This window comes from Colossoma macropomum, unplaced genomic scaffold, assembly GCF_904425465.1.
Source record: "Colossoma macropomum unplaced genomic scaffold, Colossoma_macropomum, whole genome shotgun sequence".
Lineage (NCBI taxonomy): Eukaryota > Metazoa > Chordata > Actinopteri > Characiformes > Serrasalmidae > Colossoma > Colossoma macropomum.
The window spans coordinates 13,649,161-13,669,820 of NW_023494806.1; the positions used below are offsets into that span (position 1 = coordinate 13,649,161).

General features: G+C 39.1%; 1 protein-coding gene and 1 long non-coding RNA gene across 3 annotated transcripts in view; one reads left to right on the forward strand and one right to left on the reverse strand.

Moving 5' to 3' along the window:
- homer1b (homer scaffold protein 1b) overlaps nt 1–20,660 on the reverse strand; it is a 32,216-nt gene that overhangs the window by 1,852 nt on the left and 9,704 nt on the right. For both annotated transcript variants that reach the window (XM_036598885.1, XM_036598884.1), the window contains 6 exons: nt 14,444–14,575; nt 11,062–11,154; nt 9,680–9,837; nt 2,005–2,161; nt 486–596; nt 312–392 (listed from right to left, as the gene is read on the reverse strand). In XM_036598885.1, coding sequence (XP_036454778.1) covers nt 312–392; nt 486–596; nt 2,005–2,161; nt 9,680–9,837; nt 11,062–11,154; nt 14,444–14,575 — 732 coding nt within the window. The remainder of the gene's footprint in view (nt 1–311; nt 393–485; nt 597–2,004; nt 2,162–9,679; nt 9,838–11,061; nt 11,155–14,443; nt 14,576–20,660) is intronic.
- Nucleotides 5,071–6,058, forward strand: LOC118827501. The gene is made up of 3 exons (XR_005008869.1): nt 5,071–5,127; nt 5,195–5,273; nt 5,782–6,058. It is a non-coding gene; the product is annotated as an uncharacterized LOC118827501 (long non-coding RNA).

Genomic DNA, 20,660 nt, shown 5'->3' on the forward strand with positions numbered 1-20,660 from the left:
CCATCAATCTGAAGAACGCTTTCATGATGCAAATGGTTCTTTGAGTGTTCATGGTTCTATACAATTTTATTTACTAAAGAACCCTTGAAGAACCATCTTTTTTAAGAGTGTACCCGGCATGTGGTCTCTGTGTGACAGACTGAACAGGCTGAGATGAAACAGAGTAGATATAAAAAACATCTGCCACTGTATCATTAATAATCCGACAGATTCACTCCAGTACCAGTCACTTGATTTCACTCACTCAGATTTGAGTCTTTATCTTTCATATTTATCTTTATCTTAACTTGCCTCAGTGCAGCAGCACTTACCTCCAGTTTCTGTTCCAGCAATTCTTTCTGTGACTGCAGCTGCTTAGCGTTTTCCACTTCCTCCCTCAGACGCTCCATTTCCTGTGAGGAGGGGGGAAAGTCCATTACAGTTCATTAGAGAGGACGAAACAAGTGGTAAAAAATCAAGGTGTAATATAGCACTTAGGCTGGTACCTCTTCTTTAGCCTTCAGTGTAGCCTCCAGCTGCTCGATAGTTTGGTTGAGCTCTGTTTTCTGAGACTTGATCACATTGGCTTGACTGCTTTGGCTCTCCAGTTCTGACACCTGAAGGTCCAAACATCACAATCAGTATTACAGATCAGCGTCAGATCTATTACCACCGACAGTTTAAATTCCACCAACTTTCTCTCACTCCGGGCACACTTTCCACATCATACTTGGTTATTACTGCACTTGTAAGGTTACAGCTGCAACCACATTTACAAACATTTACTTTTACTTTCTAAAACTCAAGGCTTTCACTTTCAGAAATACGACGATAATAGAAACTACACTGAAAAAAGTGATGAATTGAATGCAGTTATTGTAAGACAGTAAATTGAAAGTTATGTTGTAAACTTCAGTTTATTTACATTTGTCAATAACTGTGTAGATGTAATATGTTTTATTGATGTGGAAATAATGTACACATTTTAGAGTGTTTCTGCAACTACAAGCACTTTTAGGTGGATTTTTGGATACAGTCATATGCAAAAGTGTGGACACTCCTGGTCAGATTACATGTTTTGTTGACTTTCTAAGTGAAAATAAGTTAAAACCTCCTCTACAGAGAACACACTTCTGCATGTTTTAATGCACAATTACTGTTTATCTGCTGAATTTAACATATTCGGGGAAAATATATGTGTATATATAAAATGTGGCCTGTGCAAAAAGTTATGGCACATTGTATGTTTTATTTTGTTCCAGTATGTTGAACTGTGCTCTACAATTAGCAGATAAACATCCTATTTAGTTATTCTGTGCACTTTAAAGGATGTGTTAACTTATTTTCACTTAGTAAATCAACATGTAATTTGTCCAGCGGTGCCCAAACTTTGTATCATAGCGTGTGTGTTAACATTTCAAACATGAAGCATAATAAATACTGTAATATGGGCCTTGACATATTTTCAAAAACAATATTGTTCTCAATGTAATAGGTTAACGTAATTTACAAATATTTTTGGTCAAAATAGCAGATTTATTCATGCCCCACAACTGCAAATGACAAAATGATCTCTTTTCAATTTAACCTACAATGTATATGTAATAAATAAAAATACATTTAATTAAAAACTGTTGTTGATCAGTCACTTATGCATTTATTTTTTATGATAAAAATATATATGTCCCACTTTTCATGTGACCAAATTACTTAAAATAAAGTTTATTCAAAGCCAAAAAAAACTATTTTTGATGGAAAGGTAAGTTTGCCAGCAAGCGCATGGACAAAAGTATATATAGTGTATAGTGTAGGGCGCAATTTAAACAGCATGCTCTTTTTTTGCGTGTCGCAGAAAGAGCTTTTCTCAGAAGCTGCAGGAGGAGGGCGTAAAACTGCCCTTCTATGACTGTCATCAGGAACGTAAGTCAGATCTGTCTGTATGTGTCCAGTGTAATCGCACTATCAGGCTGACTCTTAACATTTCACTGAACCGTCTTATCTTGTCATCACTCTGCTTCTTCTCACCCTTTTATGAAGCCTCTCAGCCTCCTCCTGATAAGCAGCCAGCTGCTGTTTCCATTGCTTTACGTTGGCTGTGGACTCCAGCAGTGCTGCCGTCAGCTTAGCATTGTTGCTCTTCAGCGCTGCTAGCTCTGCTTCCCAGTGCTTGTTGGTGGTCGGGCTGGACAACAAACAACAAAAAGACACAGTACATCAGTGCTAGCTCACGTTAATGACAGCCACTAGTCAGATACCATTATTGTAGTTTTTAAGGCTGCTTAAAATTTGCTATGAATAATCAACGCTGGCATTTGAGAGGGGGGTTGGGGGCCTGGGGGGTCATGCATTTGAAATATGAGTTTTTTGTCCTCATGAAACAGATTTTCCAATACCATTAACCATTTTATATTTTTTACCAAGATGTATAAGAATTATAGCCCTAACACATTAAGCCTGTGACAGAAGGGCTGCCTCAGCTCCTTTAGAGGGAATTCCACTGATTTTGAAACAAATCAAGTGGTGGTTACAGGAACCAGTCAACACCAATGTAAAGAAATCAGAGGGAGTTTTTCTACAATGAACCATTTCACACCAAACCACTATGAATGACTTTGTTTACATCTTAATGATTGAATTAGGCAGAAATCAGTGGAATTCCCTTTAAAATTTAAATGACATAATTTACTCATTTATGTCCGAATATGTTTGGTTGATTTTCTAGGAGAAAATAAGTTCATACTCTACAGGTAAAAAACTTTTTCTGCAAATCTTCGTGCACCACTTTATTTACTGTGTTTAACATATTGGGAGAAAAGAAACATAAAATACAAAATATGTCATAACGTCTCATCAGAGCCCACATTTTGTTTTATTCTTTCTTCAATATGTTAAATTCAACAAATTAGACAAAAAAAAGCAACAGTAATTGTGCACTAAAATGTGCAGAAGTGTGTTTCCTGTAGAGGATGTGTTATTTTCACTTAGAAAATCAACAAAACATGTCATTTAAACAGAGGAGTTCAAACTTGTGCATACAACTGTATATCTATCTATTCTACTAGCAAAAACATGATAATGGACCTTGAATTCATATATTTAAGCTTTAAAAACACTTATTAGCAGATTTCTGTCTCTAATACAAGGCACTGAATATTGTGGCACTCTTATGGAATACAGGAATACAGATTGCATTCATTCATTCATTCATCTTCTAAACTGCTTATCCTCCTGGGTCACGATGGGTGCTGGAGCCTATGTCAGCGGTCACTGGATGGAAGGCAGGAAACACCCTGGACTGGTCGCCAGTCCATCATAGAGCAGACACAGACATACACATTCACACACACGCTCATACCTAGAGCCAATTTAGTATCTCCAGTTTGCCTGACTGCATGTCTTTGGCCTGTGGGAGGAAACCCACGCAGACACGGGGAGAACATGCAAACTCCTAATAGTAATTAGTAAAACAGTAAATAGTAAAATAGGGCCAACAGTAATACTACAGGAATTACTGCAGGAATGTCTTCAGTATTCTACAAGTGAATTCAGAAAGTTACTACAGTTTACTACAGGAAACTACACAAGTATTATAGAAAAATATAAGACAGTACAACAGAAACACTACAGGAGGCTGAAATGTATTATCATAGCAGTATTATACAGCACTACCAAAATCTCTCTAATCTATTCTATTTTCTAATAGTGTCACTACAGATCTACAGTGAAATGGTGTAAAGAAATAAAAAACAAAAAAACGAAATTTTCATAGGACAGTGACCACAAGCAATTTAGCAATAAACAGTATAAACAAATTGAAATCACGCCTGAGGCGACTTCAAACACGGTATGTTCATTTTGCAATCATAGCTCAGTTTTTGACACCACAGCAGAAAATGTAGACCACTCATTAACACCGCCTCAGGCCAGATAAGGATTTATCCCTTACAAGCTAAAACTTCCTTCTACTTGAGATCATATATTTATCTGAAAAGAGAAAAAACAGCAGTGAGAGTCATAGTTACTCTCCCAGCCCTGAAGCACAAAGAGGCCAGAAAGAGGCTACTTGAGGCCGCATGTAATTACAATGCCATTCTGGGTGACTGAGAGAGCTGTTTAATTTGAGCTGTCTGTCAAAGACGCTGTGTGCTTTTAGCTACTAGAGCACTTTCAAGAGCATCACAATTAGAGGAGCTGTCTAACAAATCCTGTTGACTGGAAATCCACAGATTCTACAAATTCTGACGCAATGACTCCATACATGCTTTACTGAATTTAATGTGTCAATATTTCAGATTTAAAACTGGTCCTGGACTCCAAACATGTCAAAGACTCTTACATGGTTATATCTGGGGTAAGTGGAAAACTGGGTAGATTTTTCGCTGAACTATTCCTTCAATTAAAGAAACTAGAGAAGAAAACTTTAAACAACAAACATGTCTTGGTGGAATGACTACGCTTAGGGTAAGGGGGAAATTCTATACATTTGATATTAAGCCAGAATATTCCTTTAAAGAAACCTAAGCCTTCCATGCAGTGAAACATAAGATGAGTGGGCCATGGGTTTTAATGTATGTGCAGAAGTATTGAGATGCTGCCACTGAAGTGGATTACAGCCCACAGAAACCCCCTCTCATCCTCGTCCTCATCCTCCACCGTGTGTGAGTGGTTTCTTGTGTTGCGTTTTTCCCCCAGCTTGTCTCCTTTTCCCTTCTCCTCTCAGCCACCCACCAGCCAGAGCGTAAGGCAGGCCGCCTCTAAAGACTCCAGCACGCTGAACGCCCACGCTGCAGCCCACAAGGAATCATGCTAATTCCCTTTCATCTCCCACCACATCGCCACCTCTGTGCTGACGTCAGCGCCACCTCTCTCTGTCACCCGCCACTACAACTGACAGCAGATCCTCAGCCCACACTCCAACACCTACTGAAGCCACGAGCTTATAAAGCTTCCTCACACGGGAAGGCAAGACAGACCAGACCAGACTCAGCGAGACTCAGAGAGAGAGAGAGAGAGAGAGAGAGATAGAGAGGGAGAGAGAGAGAGAGAGAGACAGAGAGAGAGAGAGAGAGAGAGACAGAGAGAGAGAGAGAGAGAGAGAGAGACCTATAATGGAAATGGAGAAGAAAATTTAGAAGGACCTCAACTTTGGTAAGCTATTCACTTTTTCCAAAAATTGTCTAAATGTCTTGATTAATGCCTCTTCTTTGTTTTTTAGAGATTGTTTAATAGCCTTCATTCAGCGATTCAGTCTAATTGATGACAGTGCAAGTCAACAACATCATTTATTTATTTAGGTATGGAAATGTACGATCCTTGGTATTTATTGATCAACTGCAGTTGTGTTCAAGTTTGAGATTCTGTTGTTTTGCTTGTATTCACAGTTAACCACGATTAATAATCAAGGCTGTAATGTGCTAATGATTAATAATCGTACTTCTAATATGCAAACATTTAATTTAATCCATTTTGGTTCCTCATCATGAAGACAGTTAAAAGATAGCCAGAAAAAGGGGTCAGTGGTGAGCTAGTGGTTGTGTGACTGCCAGGATTTGATACAAAAACATCCATTTTATATCATTATCATTGCATTAATCCTATGTAATAAAATGGACATGGACATGAAGCTCTTTGAGCACAACTCCTGGTCCACATGTGTATTAACTTAGGATAGTATTCACTTTTTATTAAGTCACATGACTACAACTTTACCAACTTCTTGAAAAACGTTGGCATATTTCTTTAAAATGAACTGTGTTATGCTTCATTGATGATACAGGGACAATTTGTTATTTTTCTGCATAGCTATGCCCAATTTGAAAGCAGCACAATGTTGCTAGTAGGGTAAGTGCCTTGCCCAAGGGCACAACCAGGAATACCCAGTCAGTCCTGGAATTCGAACCCACGACCTTCCGGTTGCTGGCTCACCTCTCCTACTATTACAACTGTAATCCAATTCTTGCAACGAATGTTCATTTAATAATGTACAAATGTCCCAGCAAAATGCTTTGATTGTTCTTAAGATGTACAAATGAAACTGACAAGGCCTTCATTGTTTTCATCTTTGAAAAGTCTGGACATCATTGAACTACATACAGTGTGTTTGAATTTCATATGTAAACCATCCACTTTTGAAATAAACTCTGCATAATCTTTGGCTTGTAATCAATTCTACACCTCATGAATAAGCATATTTAAAGTGTAAAATGAGAGTATGGATGAATACCCATCTACACCAGCTCAGTGAATTCCCTGAAGTGAACCCCTTAATGAATCAATAAACAATCACACTGACCAGTTACATCACTGGCCCTGCCTGTCTGTGCACCATTCTAGCACATTACATAGCCAGGCTTGCACTGCATTCATCCATATCTGTACAAAAGCACAAATACACATGTATAGGCTAATATGACTCCTACTGCATCCAAACCTAAGGAACCACTGCAGTGCTACACTTTGACACGAACAAAGTCTGTTCATCAGTAAACGCCATACATTCCAGCACTGTGACATAACAGGCCGTCAAAGTGAGTCTCATGTGCTTGATGCACACGTAACTGAATTCACCACCCACACAATGAGTGAACAAACTGGAGTCAGTTGCCACTTTATGCTACTGAGCTTGGATTCTTTTATTTGTAAAACAGTGAGTCTCTATTTGTAGATCATTCACCAACAGCTGAGATACAGCGACTCATACAGACTGTCTAATGTTCATGTTTATTTAAACAGACATCAGTCAGTTTTAGCGTCCTTAAGTGCTTCACTTACACTGCATTTGTCTACAATTACAAACCTACTTTGATTTGACAAGTAAGAAGTTGAATTACAACAACCTGAGAAATGAGGGGGATGCAATATTTAATCAATGCAGAAAATAACTCTTCTCAGAAATGTTTATACAAGTGCATAATCATTATTAAAGTACAGCAAGAAACATTCCAACAGTCACAAAGTTACAAGAGGTTTACAAAAACATACCATCCCTGCATAAATGGAAATATGAGCTGCATATCAAAATCAAAATAATGAAATAATTAGTAGTTCAGTCAAAAATGCTAATGTTGTTAACAGCGAATGGAAGCGAATAGTCACCAGTTAGAATAATGAAAATCAAGATAACTGGGGGCTACTTGCTTGCATTCAGGGTTAACTATGTTAGCATGTTTAGTCAAGTTGTTCCTTTAAAATGAACAAAGACAGGCTTAAAGAAAGTCCTTTTAAGTGGCTACAAAACAGTAAAAGGATGCAAAGTTTTCAGTCATCAAAGAGATCAAATACTCAGTAATATGCATATAGAAATGCTGCATTGTGGATATTCCAGCAACGTCAAAAACAGCCTGTGTGCTTCAGCAAAACATGAATGCCAACAACGTGCGCAATGGCTTTTATCAGAAGGAGCAGACCCGACATGCTTTAAACACGTGTCTGAAAAGAAAGACAAAAAAATAAGACATTTAATACCAAAGAAACAGACCTTGGTCATATTGTGGGACCAATGAGGCATTGCTGACTCAACGGTTTGACTCATTACACTGGGTCCTTACGAACAGATGACGCCTACTTCAACCTAATCAACAAAGTCTGCACAGCAGGAGGAATGCATCATTTGACTAGAAAAACACTGCATTACAAAAGCACAGAGGTCCCACTGAGAGCCTGTGCTTCATTTTCAAATCTAAACAGTAAAAATAAAAATCTTAAAGGGGCTGTCAACTCGACAGCAAACAGGGGAAATATCTCAAGTATCACACTAAAGATATGTGAATTAAAGTCCCAGGGAACACAGTGAAAATTATTAAAATGTTTGTATGATGCGAAATTGATGTTTTATAAAATACCTAGCAAAGCTTGACCAAAAACACAAGATAGATACATAATAAAAGACAGCTTCAAGTCCTAATATTCTGAGCACCTGTGAATGACCAGTCTAGCACTCCTGGCCTGCTACACCACTGAAGTAGAGCTAAACACAACAGCAAGTGTGACGTGGAGAAAAATGAGGGTAATGGGCTCTACATGTCATCACTGTCCCAATAAAAGAAGTATCTCCAAAATGGTAACATTACAAGAGAAGGCTAAAGACATTCTTTATTTTTAATGTAAGTTAATGTCATGAGATTTTATCCAAGTCATTTTGGAGCATTTCTTTTGGCTTATTCATCAAGAAATTTGGACATGATGTAAACAACAGCTCCTGCGCTCAAATGATGCATAAAAATAAAAATCTAAAAAAAAAAAATGATTCAGTGTTTTTGGAGAGCGACGATATGTAGGTGGTGTTTTAGACCCCACTGTGTCCAGTCACTTAAAATATTATCCAATGGTGATGTCTTTAAGAAAGTGAGTTTCTTACTTGCTTTACTGCTGAATGCGCATCCAGGGAATGCTGGCGTGGCTGACTGAATTAACAGATGAATGGATAGATGGACAGATGACAACCAAACAGATGAACTAGCTTGATTGCTCAGTTATGTTTGCTGGGTTAGCATTCGCTTGGTTGTTAGCTTTTGGCTGGTAAGTTTCTCCAATAATAGGATGTACTTTGTACATGTATATTGTTATGCGTCCACAAGAGCAACCTATTTAGATAAACATAGATAAACCTACTTCAAAAGAAAATGTGGATTTAGGTTCCCTGGGCCTTTAATGAAAATTAACCAGTTATATTTGAATAGACAGATCCTAAACCCTTGTTACAAACAGGAAAAGTTCAACTGCACTGCCTGAACTGGACTGGGCATTTCAGACAGCGTGGTGATTGACAGTGGTGTAGCCATGGCAACGTATGCACTGACACTCAGCGTATTCTGTAGCTTTTTTCCTGGCAGAAGAGCTTTGAAATTGTGTGAAATATCAGATCATGGATATAAAGTTACATTCAGCCAGCCAACGCAAGTAGTTCATAGCTAAATTATAGTACAGTTGCCAGTTGGCTTTCAAAGGCAAGTAATCGTTCAGCAACTTGGGATTTGCCTTTGGTTTTGGACTCTTTGTAGTATTCTTTGTGTCTTTGGATGCCACAAAAGGTGATGGCATGACAAAAAGAAGAATCAAGGGACGGAGTATTGAATAAAATGAGACTTGAAAAATAACCTGCCAAAAGCTCAACATGACAGCTAGCTAGACTACGTATTAGCAGTCACTGGTTTGTGTTGGGTGGTGTGGCAAGGAGTTGCTGATGAAAAATCCAGCTTAGTTCTGAATGTTGAGAAACACTCTTAATGTCAGCTTCTTCCAGAGCTTCTTCCAGAAGTCTCTAAATGTATCAACTTTGTTCTGACCCTCTAGCTCACTAAAAAACATGGATTAAGGAAATAAGTTTACAGCCCCTTTAAAATTGCTACAGAAAAAATTGGCAAAATGTGGTCTTTAAATAGCTATCTGGCAGACAGCTGCAATGTGGGCGTAGCATGCGGCTAGGGCCACTGTACATTAGTGTCCTCTCATCCCGAGACTGTCAGTGTTTTTCAAGTGGCGGGTGAGAGCCAAAACACATGAAGCTGAGATTATGTAAGGTGCATCGCTGCGCTCTCAGAAAACTGTGTTGGGTTGTCGAACCAAAGCATACCAACACGTGGACCCACATCAAGTGGGCGTCGAGGGCTGTGAAAGCTCCTCTCATAGTCACAATGCCAAGCTGTTAGTTTTCTGTAGTGCTCACTCAAACACTGAGTGCGGGTGCTGGTGCTGTAGTTACCTGTGTGCGAGGGACGGGGTGGTCGGGGACAGATCCGACTGCAGCTCTGAATTCGGCGACGCGTCAGACAAGGTGACGTCATCGCCCGTGCCGTTCACCCGGCAGAGGTCAGAGGTGACGGGAGGGGTCAGAGGTGAGTGAATATCAGCAGGTGATTCCTGTGAACGCATCAGAGTCAGAAAATCAAAGATAGTATTCACTTTTAGAGCAACTAGAGCTGGCTCTCAGTAAACACAGCATTCTTGGTCAACTACAACTCAACTATTTGCATATAATGATTTTTTTATTTACAGTTGTCTTTACAGTTAACACCTCCTAAATAGCACAATTTTTTAATTGGAAAAAAAATAAAATATAAATATAAAATATAATTATGCATTAAAATGTGCAGAAGTGTGTTCTCTGTGCAAGATATGCCAACAACATGTAATTAGACTAGAGGCACCAAAATTTTGCCTACGACTGTATGTATTTACTTATTTATTTTTGCGCTAGAATTATAGTTATTAAAACGTTTGATAACTCAAAGAGAATCCTTCAGCAAGACTCTTAATGCTACGTTCGCCTAACACTGTAAAGCCGCGGTCACACCGAACTGATGCCTGGGTGAGGTTGCTACCACGGCTAGTGTAGTATATAGCACCAAAAAAGGTTCCTCTATTGTGATAAGCTTGACATCATAACAATAGCAGAATTCATTTTGGAGTTATATAGAACCATTTTCAAAAAGGTTCTACACAGAACCATATACAACACATTCTCAGTCAATCTGAAGAATCATTTCACCGTGCAAGGAACCATTTAGGCATGCAAATGGTTCTTTGAGCCTTTAGAAATAAAGGTTCTGTGCAGGTACTGCTTTCAGTCGAAAAGTTAGTTTGATTTGATGGGGACACCCACAAAGAAAACTCAGTCTTATTTCTGCTGCAACACTAGCACCCACGTTTGTGCTTATTTTGCGAAATACTGTGAAAGCATAATGTGAAGGAATTCCTGTAACTGCCTGCGGGAAATCCTCTGAAAACTGTGACTGTACTGATAACAACAAATACCCAACAGGAAATGACTGCAGAGGCAGAGCAATTACTGATTTTAGCAGCCCAATTGCATATTAACAATACATCATTTAGGCTTCGGTTTAAGATTAAGAATGGCAAAGCTGTTTGGAAAATTAATCAACTGCTGTGAGCTTTTCACTCAAGAGCACAACTGTGAATACAACTTCTTAACTACACGCCTGAGTGCAAAGCTCCAGGGAGCTGTCTTACATTTACCAGGACAAGAGACTCTCAAGGAATCGAATTTAATACACAGTAGTGTGACACAGTGAGTTAAAGGCCCTGTCGAGATCTTACAGTGAGAAAAACAAACAGCTGTCGCACCTGAGAGGGAGAGCTCGCCATCTCCATCTTCTCTAAAGACTTCTCTTTGGCTAAACGAGCCGCTTCCTTATACTCCGCAAACTTATCTGCAAACTGTGGAGAGAAACGAGGTCTGAGTTGGAGAGAGTCATGTTTACATGAATAAACTCACATCCTGTCAGATTTTCATCAGAGCACATTTCCAGTACTGAACAAATCGACAGAAATGCAGCCGTATGCAAAAGTTTGGGCACCACTGGTCAAATTACATTAAGTAAGTAATGTAAGTGTAACTTATTTTCACTTACAAAATAAGCAAAACACGTAATCTGAACAGTGGTGTTCAGACTTTTGCATATGACTGTACGTGAGCACAAAATATATACAGTGAATATGATCTGTAAAGCAGTTAATCTGGGCAGTAAGCATTTATTTGTTTAATTAGAATAAATACAAATAAACAAATAACACGCTGTGATTTGATGTGTCAGTGTGTTGGCATAACAATTCCCAAAGCTCTTCTCAGAGAAGCTGAGTGTTTACAGTTACCATCCAACACCCAGTTCAGCTAATCAGGCCTTCATTACACTAAATCAGGTGTGCTAAAAACAGTGCAAGGACTGGAGTTCAGTACAAAATCAGGAACCAAAACTGTGTTCTTCTACCTGTATCATTCTAAAAAACACCAGTAACTTATTAAAAATTAAAAAAATCGGTGACACTTTATTTTAAGTGGTCCTATTTAGATGAAACAAACACTCAACAGACTTTCAGTAACATGTCAAAAACATTTGAGGGTTAGGATTAGGTTTTGGGTTGAGGTTAAGGTTAGAGTTAGGATTAGGGCCAGGATTAGGGTTAGGTTTTGGGAAAGGTTGGGTAAGGTTAGGTTTTGTGTAATGTAAGTAACATATTAGCAATACATCTACTTAATGTAAGTAATGCATCAACAGAACATCTACAAGATATTTACTTCAATGTATTCAGATGCTTCACTGCTGCTACTTCACTGATATGTTGTTGATGTGTTACTGATAATCTGTTAAGAGTTTATTAATCATCTACAAAGGACCCCTCCAAATAAAGTGTTACCAAAAAATCTTGTTACATTTTCCTGTATTTATGTATATTTGTATTTACTGTGATGTTACCGTAAGCACATTCACTACCAAGAGAAATAGTTTTAAACATTAAGACTTTTGCACAGTATTGTATGTTTTGGTAAAATCTTTAAAGAAACACTACATTAACCCTTAGAAGTTGCAGTTATCCCTAGAAATTACAAAAGCATGTTATAATTTTATATGAATTATTTCTCTAGTAGCGCACTGAAACAAGCAGATAACTTCAAGTATGGATTCATTTGTGTTTGTGTTTGTGAGAGGAGGAAGAGGAGATGTATAATTATGATTTGAATTGAATCAAAAGTTATTACATTTTTGCCAAGTGTTTGTTATTTTTGTCAAAACAAACAGAAAGGAGTTGGAGGTGAAGCTTCACACCTGTCAACAAAGAATGTAAATTGAATATAATTCCTTACTGGAATTACACAATTACATGATTTGTTACATAGGTATAACTATGTAATTACATGGAATAAAAAATAATCTTTCTAAGGGTTAACAATAAGACTGAAATAGGGAAAACAATTCATACATAGCTCATTGTGAATTTGCCCATATGGCTGTGAAATGCCAAAAAAAGCAAAGCCTCGTCTTGTACAAATATATAGTACTTTTAGAACTTTTTTGTGTGGACCTTTTTTATACTAAACAGGAAACAAGGTGCACAATGATAGCATAGATCCATAACAAATCCTCTCTCACCAGCCTCCCTCCCTCCCCATATCCATCCTCAGCTGGTGTGCTGACACAACAATGTTTACATAGAAACAGAAGCTGAACACAATAAATCACAGATAGCTTAGTGTACACATGCACATACCTAAATCTACACAACATGCAGGCATTTGCACAGCTAATTTCAGTTCAGATGCTGCTGCTTCACTGTTAGAAGGGAATTCCCAGTTATGCTGTAAAATTCCAGTGTCAAGAAATTTGACATAAGATTTACATGTAATTAACTGTGAGAGATTGCTGCTACACCAACAGACACAAGTGAGAGAACACTTTGGGAAGAATATAGGCTGATGCAAGATTGTGCTTCATCTTCTACACATCATGAGCATGCATGTTCATTCAAAGTGACACTGATCACACATTATGGGGAACAGACTAAGTTCTTAGCAAAAAAGGGTTCTATATAGTGCCAAAATAAAAGGTTATATGACTTGTGACAATAGCAGTATAGTTAGTGTTAGTCAGAGACCACCCTTATGTAATTTCCACAAGTTAACAAGTTATTCATTTTTCAGAGTCAGGAAAAAAAAACATATATTTAACAGAAAATTGCAAAGAAGCCTCAACAACTAAACATAATATCAGTTCTTTCAGTGTTCGGTGTGTCCACTCTTTGTCTTTATTACAGCTTCCATTCTTTTCAGGAGACTGGTTGCATTTTCTGCTTCTCATGATCCAAATATCCCAAATCGCAAATCTGAGACTCATCTGAGGGGCCGTGTTTGGTGGTCTAGCAGGTCTTGCATTGTTGTTAAGAGTCCCATTTTCTCTTCATCCTCAGTTTTGGAAACTCTTGCTTTTTCACTTATTTTCCTTTGACTGTCCTCTTCCTTATGCAAGTGGAATATCTTTTATCTAATCAGCTCAGAAATATATCCTGAAGCATTAATAACATATACTCAAAGGCTGTTTTTAATGGCCATTTCTGACCTGTACAACATGGTTTCCATCAGAGAGAAGAACCACTGAAATGGTTCTACATATAACGATTACCTTTGCTAAAGAACCCTTGAAAAAACACTTTTTATGGGTGTAGTTATACATGGAGACCTTTAGATGCAGACAAAAGAGCGAAGAGTGAGGGAGGAAGAGAGAACCCGCAGAAATGTGACAGGGAAGGAGTAGTGCTGGTGCAAGTGAGTGTGAGGGCATGATGTCTCTCTTGCATAAGCCTGATAGTGAGGCCTTGGTGGTTTTCCACCCCCAGTATATGACAGTGCTTAATCATAATGCAGAGGAGCGAGAAATAGGAGAGAGAGTGAAAGAGAGAGAGAGAGAGAGAGAGACAGAGAGAGAGAGAGAGAGAGAGAGAGAGAGAGAGAGAGAGAGAGAGAGAGTGTGTGTGTGAGTGAGAGAGAGAGAGCGAGGGGAGAGGAGAGGACCACGCAGAAGAAGCCTCCCACGCACTGATGACTGTACAGCTGCTCATTAGGGCACAGTGTGTAGGTGTTCCCCAGCTCAGAGATGCAGAGAGAGAGAGAGAGATAGAGAGAGAGATAGTGAGAGAGAGAGTGAGAGAGAATGCTGTAGAGAATTCCACCCACCTTGGCCAGATGATGCTCGGAGGAGAAGCCCAGGCCGTACACTGTGTTGGCGCGGCTGTCTGCCCACTGGCCAAACTTCTGCGACGTTTTCGTGAAGCTCATGTTCGGGGTGATGGTGCTGTTTATTATAGCCTGTGACAAATCACAAAGAACAGCAATTCTCTTCACAACCTGCTGCTGAACAAGTGAACATGAGAGTGGGAGCAGGGACAAGAGCTTCACAAGAACACTGACAGAAGGTTTTCGAAGCTGCTTGTTCTCCTCAAGACCTCAGCCTGGTCTCTGCTCGCTCCACTAACAAGCTACACAGAGCATGAGCACAGTGGTGGATGGTGTCACTGAAAGAACATTGCAGTAGAATGTCCCTTTGATTAAGGGTGGGCAATATGGTCAAAACATGACATCACAATACTTGACAACATTTTCATACATGTCACAATATTTTGTTTATTTCTACAATTTTTTACTGTTATATTTAGTTAATAATTCTGAGGTTTGCTAACAAGTTGAAACATTCCAATATAGTTCTTCTCTATAATATAGAACATGTTCTATACAGTTCTTTAAAGAATCTTTTTTAAAAAGGGTTCTGCTGTTTTTGTAAGTCTTATAATCTTTTTTAGTAGCCAAGAATGAAAGCATCACTTTCATAGATAAGCTATTCAAGAAGAAATATGAGGGAAAATCAAATAACTGCTAAATGTAAATTTAAGGAGTATTCCAGCATAAAACTAGAGGTTAATATGTTATTTGTTGTGTTATGCAGTATTCAGCAGCGCAGCTTTATAGCCCTCAGCCTCATTGGTTTGACAGAATTCCCAGCATGCATTGCATAAATGCATCATACAACCTTTGGGAATCCCCCGATCCTGACTTCTAGCCTGATCAGTAAGCTGTAGGCTAATATATACAACCAAACTAGCATTGGCTCACCTCAGTCAACAAACAAAATCATGAAGAAAACAATGATTCTGTCTTTATTTAACACACAATGGATGCCAGAAACAAGTTTTCACCCTTTAATCAGAGAAGAGAACACAACCTGAGGTAAGTTACTCAGAGAGTAGGCCTGTCATGATGATGAAATTTTAGCTGTCCGCGCTCACTGACGTCATGAATGTACATGAGGCACCGTTTTAAAGTCCAATAACGTGAGTTCAAAAGCTCTTAAGCTTCCAGCTCGAGCTCAAAGAAACAATAATTACTCACTGCCCTCTAAAGGTGTTTTAGCAAGTTAGAAGTTTTGTTCTTGTCGTAGACCCATTATGCAGCTTAATGTGTGCTTCCTTCTTTCTTTTATTTACACGTATTTGCCTCCAACCAATGGATGATAATACAAAATGCACCCACTTTATGTTCAAATGACTGTGAAAGCTAAAAACTGTGGACAACAATCGTGATCAGCTCCAAAAATTGCAATCAAGTGATTATACAATATTTGTGACAGGCCTACTACAGAGCCAGCTAACTTGCAAATTTTGCTTCTTGTCATTTCTGTCACTTGACTTTAGTATCTTTATTATAATGATGGTCTGAATACAGTTACTACAGTTGTACAGCTGCAGGAAGATATTCGGCTTATGGAGCCCACCCCTAAAAATCCACCCCAACATGGTTTTTCATCAGTTTCTTACCTTACCTTCAAGATACAACATCAGACTGGGTTTTTCTAAGTATTCACACTGAAAAATCTACTTTAGAGATTACTGAGGCACTACTGCATGTTTACAGTTGATGTAGCAACGGTTACATTTTTCATTTTGGCCAGAGTGTCCCTTTAATAAAATAAGATGCCATAGTGGATTGACATACAATCAGCTACTTGTTATTATGCAGTTTATATATACTGGCTCTCTGTAATTGGTCTGAATCTGCCTCTTTATGAAACAGGCAGTTGTTCTACAAGTGTTGATCTCAATATCAGTAACATATAGTTTTATCACCCATTCCCACCTTCATTTTGAAAGATGAAGAGGGTCAAATGAAGTGTTAATTTAGCATGAACTGACTGACCGGTGAAAGCGTCAACAGGATGTGAAGGAGACAATAGAGTGTGGTCATGTACTCTTAGGGAATCGATGGGTGTACTATTGATTTGTTCACTGGACACGCTCATGCAATGCACAGCTCCTATGTGAAAGATCATGCTACAGTGATCGATTGAACTCAAGGGGGGAGTGAATGTGTGCCCCTTAACACGGTTCTCAAAGCAGGAGGCCGACCTGGAGAAATAGCTGAGTTTACTAGCAAGATACTTCAGCAAATGATCTCACCATAAATCCTTCGTGTGTCTCCTCCAACATTTAAACAGGGTGGGAATCAACCCAAGAACGGCCCACCATAAACACTTAAGAGCCTCTACTAAAGCTTAAGCCATGCCGCCTTTATTAGACAGTGAAATGTTATCGGTGGAATGACCAGCGTTACTGCAAGTGAATGTGTTTGTGTGGGTGTGAAGCTGAGAGCAAATCCGAGCGTGGGGAGAGAGAGAAAGAGAGAAGGAGAGAGAGGTAAAAGCATTGAGCAGACGGGGGGGATGGGGGGGTATGTGTTGCAGTCAAGTGATTAAACCATCATGTTTTTTTTGCCAATTGCAACGGCCTCAGTTTGCGGAACTCATAATAACATTTAAGCCTCTATTGAGCTTCCCGTGCTTTGCCCACAAATGCCACAAATTTCATAGCACCTGCTGTAATGTTGGACAAGCTTCATAGAATGTTGGTGAAAAAACTATTTAACCTAATTATTTGGGTTGGAGCTCAGATTCCTCACATAACATGGAGTTTCCAGTTTTCCAGTTAGGTATTATTCCAGTTTTGCTAGGCTACTGGTCTGGACTATGCTGTTGTTGCTAATTCATAAAGATTTGGAAATGACACGCTAACTTTAGCTTGATTACACAACAAAAATGACACATAGTAGTAGTGGGTGGTATGGCCACAAACTTACTTGGTATGACCAAAATTTCTGATGATCTCAGTACATATCACGACTTATATATGCTTACATGAACCTATTTTTGTAGGTTAATGCTGGCTTATTATTTTGAGATGTTCCTTCACTTTTAATAAGAACCAGTTTCAACAACCAAAGTAAATCCTAAATATTTTATTGTGCAAAATGGTAAAAACACAATTGAACAATATGTAAATAAACTTATGTCAATATTGCTTTCTTACTAGACCCATGAGCACGGCAAAAACGGTACTAAATGTTGTTTCACGTCTGAATTTCTACAAGACTGAGTTTTCTGTTTCACCCTAAAGACTGCAGCAGGTACATTCTGGTACCTGTATAGGCACCTGAATGTAACTGCTGCACCAATTAAAGTGAAACAACAATTCAGCTTCATCGAATTTCTCAAATTTCTTCTCTCTCACATGCATCCCATATAATTGTGCCTCCGACCATCAGACACTGTTGGGATTTGAAAAATATTAGTTATACAGCTATCAGTATCAGCTAATTCAGTGCTTGTTTTGCACAGAAGGCCCTGGTCTGGTGTCCATGCTAGGCTAAGGCTAACCTCAAAAGACCAGCTGTTCCTTTGTGCTTGCAGCCTCGAAAACAATGCAAGCAGTGATTGATGGTCTGCCCACTACTAACACCTATCTACACTCCCATCCCATATTCCCCATCCCATACATATCATTTAAAATTAATACCACAGTCAAAATGTAGGTATTTTGACAAAAAACTCAGTTGTGCACTACAATTTCTCTTTGAGCCGAATTAGATTTTTGCTAACAGTCTGTAAAGCTTGTCTACTGCCACAACAATTGCTATGAAAAAAACATAATTTGTGGTTAGGATGTGGAGAGGTCAGTTAGCAAAAGCCACCATAAGGTTTTTCATAGTTTTCATAGGCAGAGACACATAAAGAGCAAGGGGGGACTGGATGTACATCAATTTTTACGGACGTACAGTATAAAAGGCTTTCAGATACTCCTACACACATCCGGAAACACAAGACGGAGGCGGGCTCCACACAACTGCAGTACATGAGCTCAAAGAAAAAAAACTGACAGTGGGCCTCAGCTTCTCTTGCGCTACATGTTATACAATCCTTCCTTCAAAGTAGTAGTGGGAAGAGAGCGCTCTCTCCTTCATCCCATATTCCCCCCATCCTCCCTCACATAGAGGAGCCATCACTCATTGTCCTGTTAAACTTCTGCTAGCCCCACTGTTCATGCTTTAGCTTTAGCCAAAGAGACACTGTAAATACGTTTTGACAGCACAGGTAAATAAAGGCATTTTCAAACCAGTACTGACATTACTGATCCTGAACACTACTGTCATACAGCTGAAATGAGATCAGAATTTGTGTTATCATCTCATCTGTTCTTAATTTAATGCTAACTGTCAAATCTAGTGCTAGCTAACTGATCAAGCTAACACTACGTAAATCAGAGCATAACGGCAAAGCACTGCAATATCCGCTTGATTACTGCCCTGGACGTGTGCCAGCTAATGAAGTGAGCGTATTTGCAGGCTATGCTTGAGCCTTTTCATGTCTATATGTGGCACTCTGCTAGCTGAATGGTAAGCAGGTTGAAATTGGTGTTTCTTTTTATTTTCAGATATGGGGGGGCAGTGCAGCGGGTGCCCTAATCGGAGTCCACACAGGCAGCTGTATAATCAGTTGCTCCAGGCTTGTAATTGCATGGAGCTGCGCAGTGGGTGGACAGCTCTAACCTGCAGCAGCAGAGCTCACACTCTGGCGTTGGAAGCTGATCTGAGGCCAGTTTTGCAGCGTACGGGATTCCGGAGTCTCTTCCGAAATTGTAGTCTTGCTGGGCCAGACGTGATCTTGTAATGAGAACGTTTGCGGACAACCATGAGATTTTTTGCACTAAACATGCTAAATGTGGGTGGGAATGTCGACTTACTAGGGTGGAAACAAACCGTGTGAAATTTCAAAACCATTCCAACGCCTTGTGGTGGAGCTCAAAGTGGGCGATGCTGCACTTGTCAGCACTGCCTGATGGACAAATAGCTTGTAGTTAGCCCATGGATGTAATGTAAGTTAGCATGGGTAAAAAGTCTATACTTTTGGGCATGCCTGGTCAAATGACATGTTCTGTTAAATTTTCTATGTGAAAGTATGTTAACACATTCGCTACAGAGAACACAATTTTGCACAATTTATTGCACAATTACTGCTTATTTGGTTAATTTAACATATTAGGAAATAAAAACCATAAAATGTGGCCTGTGCAAAAGTTCTGGCACATTTCATTTTTCATTCATGCACTAAAAATTGCAGAAAAAATGCCATATTCAAGTGTGTTCCCTGTAGAGGACGCTTATTTTTAAAAAAATCAGCAAAACAGTGTTCAAACTTTTGCATACGACTGTATCTTTGGAAAAGTTTTACCCAAAAAAGATCATATGCAGATGTGTGTTATGTGTGTAGATAACAAACTTGCCAATTCAAAACCAGAAGAACCACTGCGGGAGCAATCTGTCACCACAAGACTATGGAAATCTGTATACGCTAGCAGTACAAATTTAGCAGTGAAGAACAGCTTTTGAAAGCCAACTCTAAATGGTATTTGTACTGCTGTGTTGTTCAAACGCACCAAGCACTAGGGCTGCAACTATCAAATATTTGAATTCATTTTAATAACTGAATAGAAAATGACTTTTCATACTTAGAATTGGCTTAATTATTAGCTTTTACACTATTGCATATGTATTTATTTATTTATTCAGCGTTTTAATGGCTCTGTCTGAACAGCAGTGAGCAGAGGCGGAGAGAAGAAACAGAGTCTTAAAAATTGAAATGACTTTTTTGTTGAATTCTTGTCAGTGAATGGGAGGTTTTTAAGATGCTCAAACCACATTATAATGTAGAGCATGCTAAGCTCAGCCAAGTCAGCTTTAACAGCCGGTGCAGTCTGAATAATTTTCCTACAGCTCTGGACACTCAGCTATTAGCTAGTCAGCTAGTTCTCAGTAAAAATCATGATGGAGAGCCAGGTAGCTAGCTAGCTAACAAGCTAGAGAAGAAGGAAACTTATTTTGACTGCAGCTGGAGTTAAAACCGATACTGTCACCTGGAATTGTGAGATTGTGAGAAGCTGTGCCAAGTCACAAGGAGTCTGCAGAAGTCCAGCGTACAGGCCTGCAGCTACATGTTACTGGTGAGAAGCTAGCACTAGGCCCGTCTGTGTTCATTCATAAAAGTGATATATGTGTCCATTATTCAAATGGC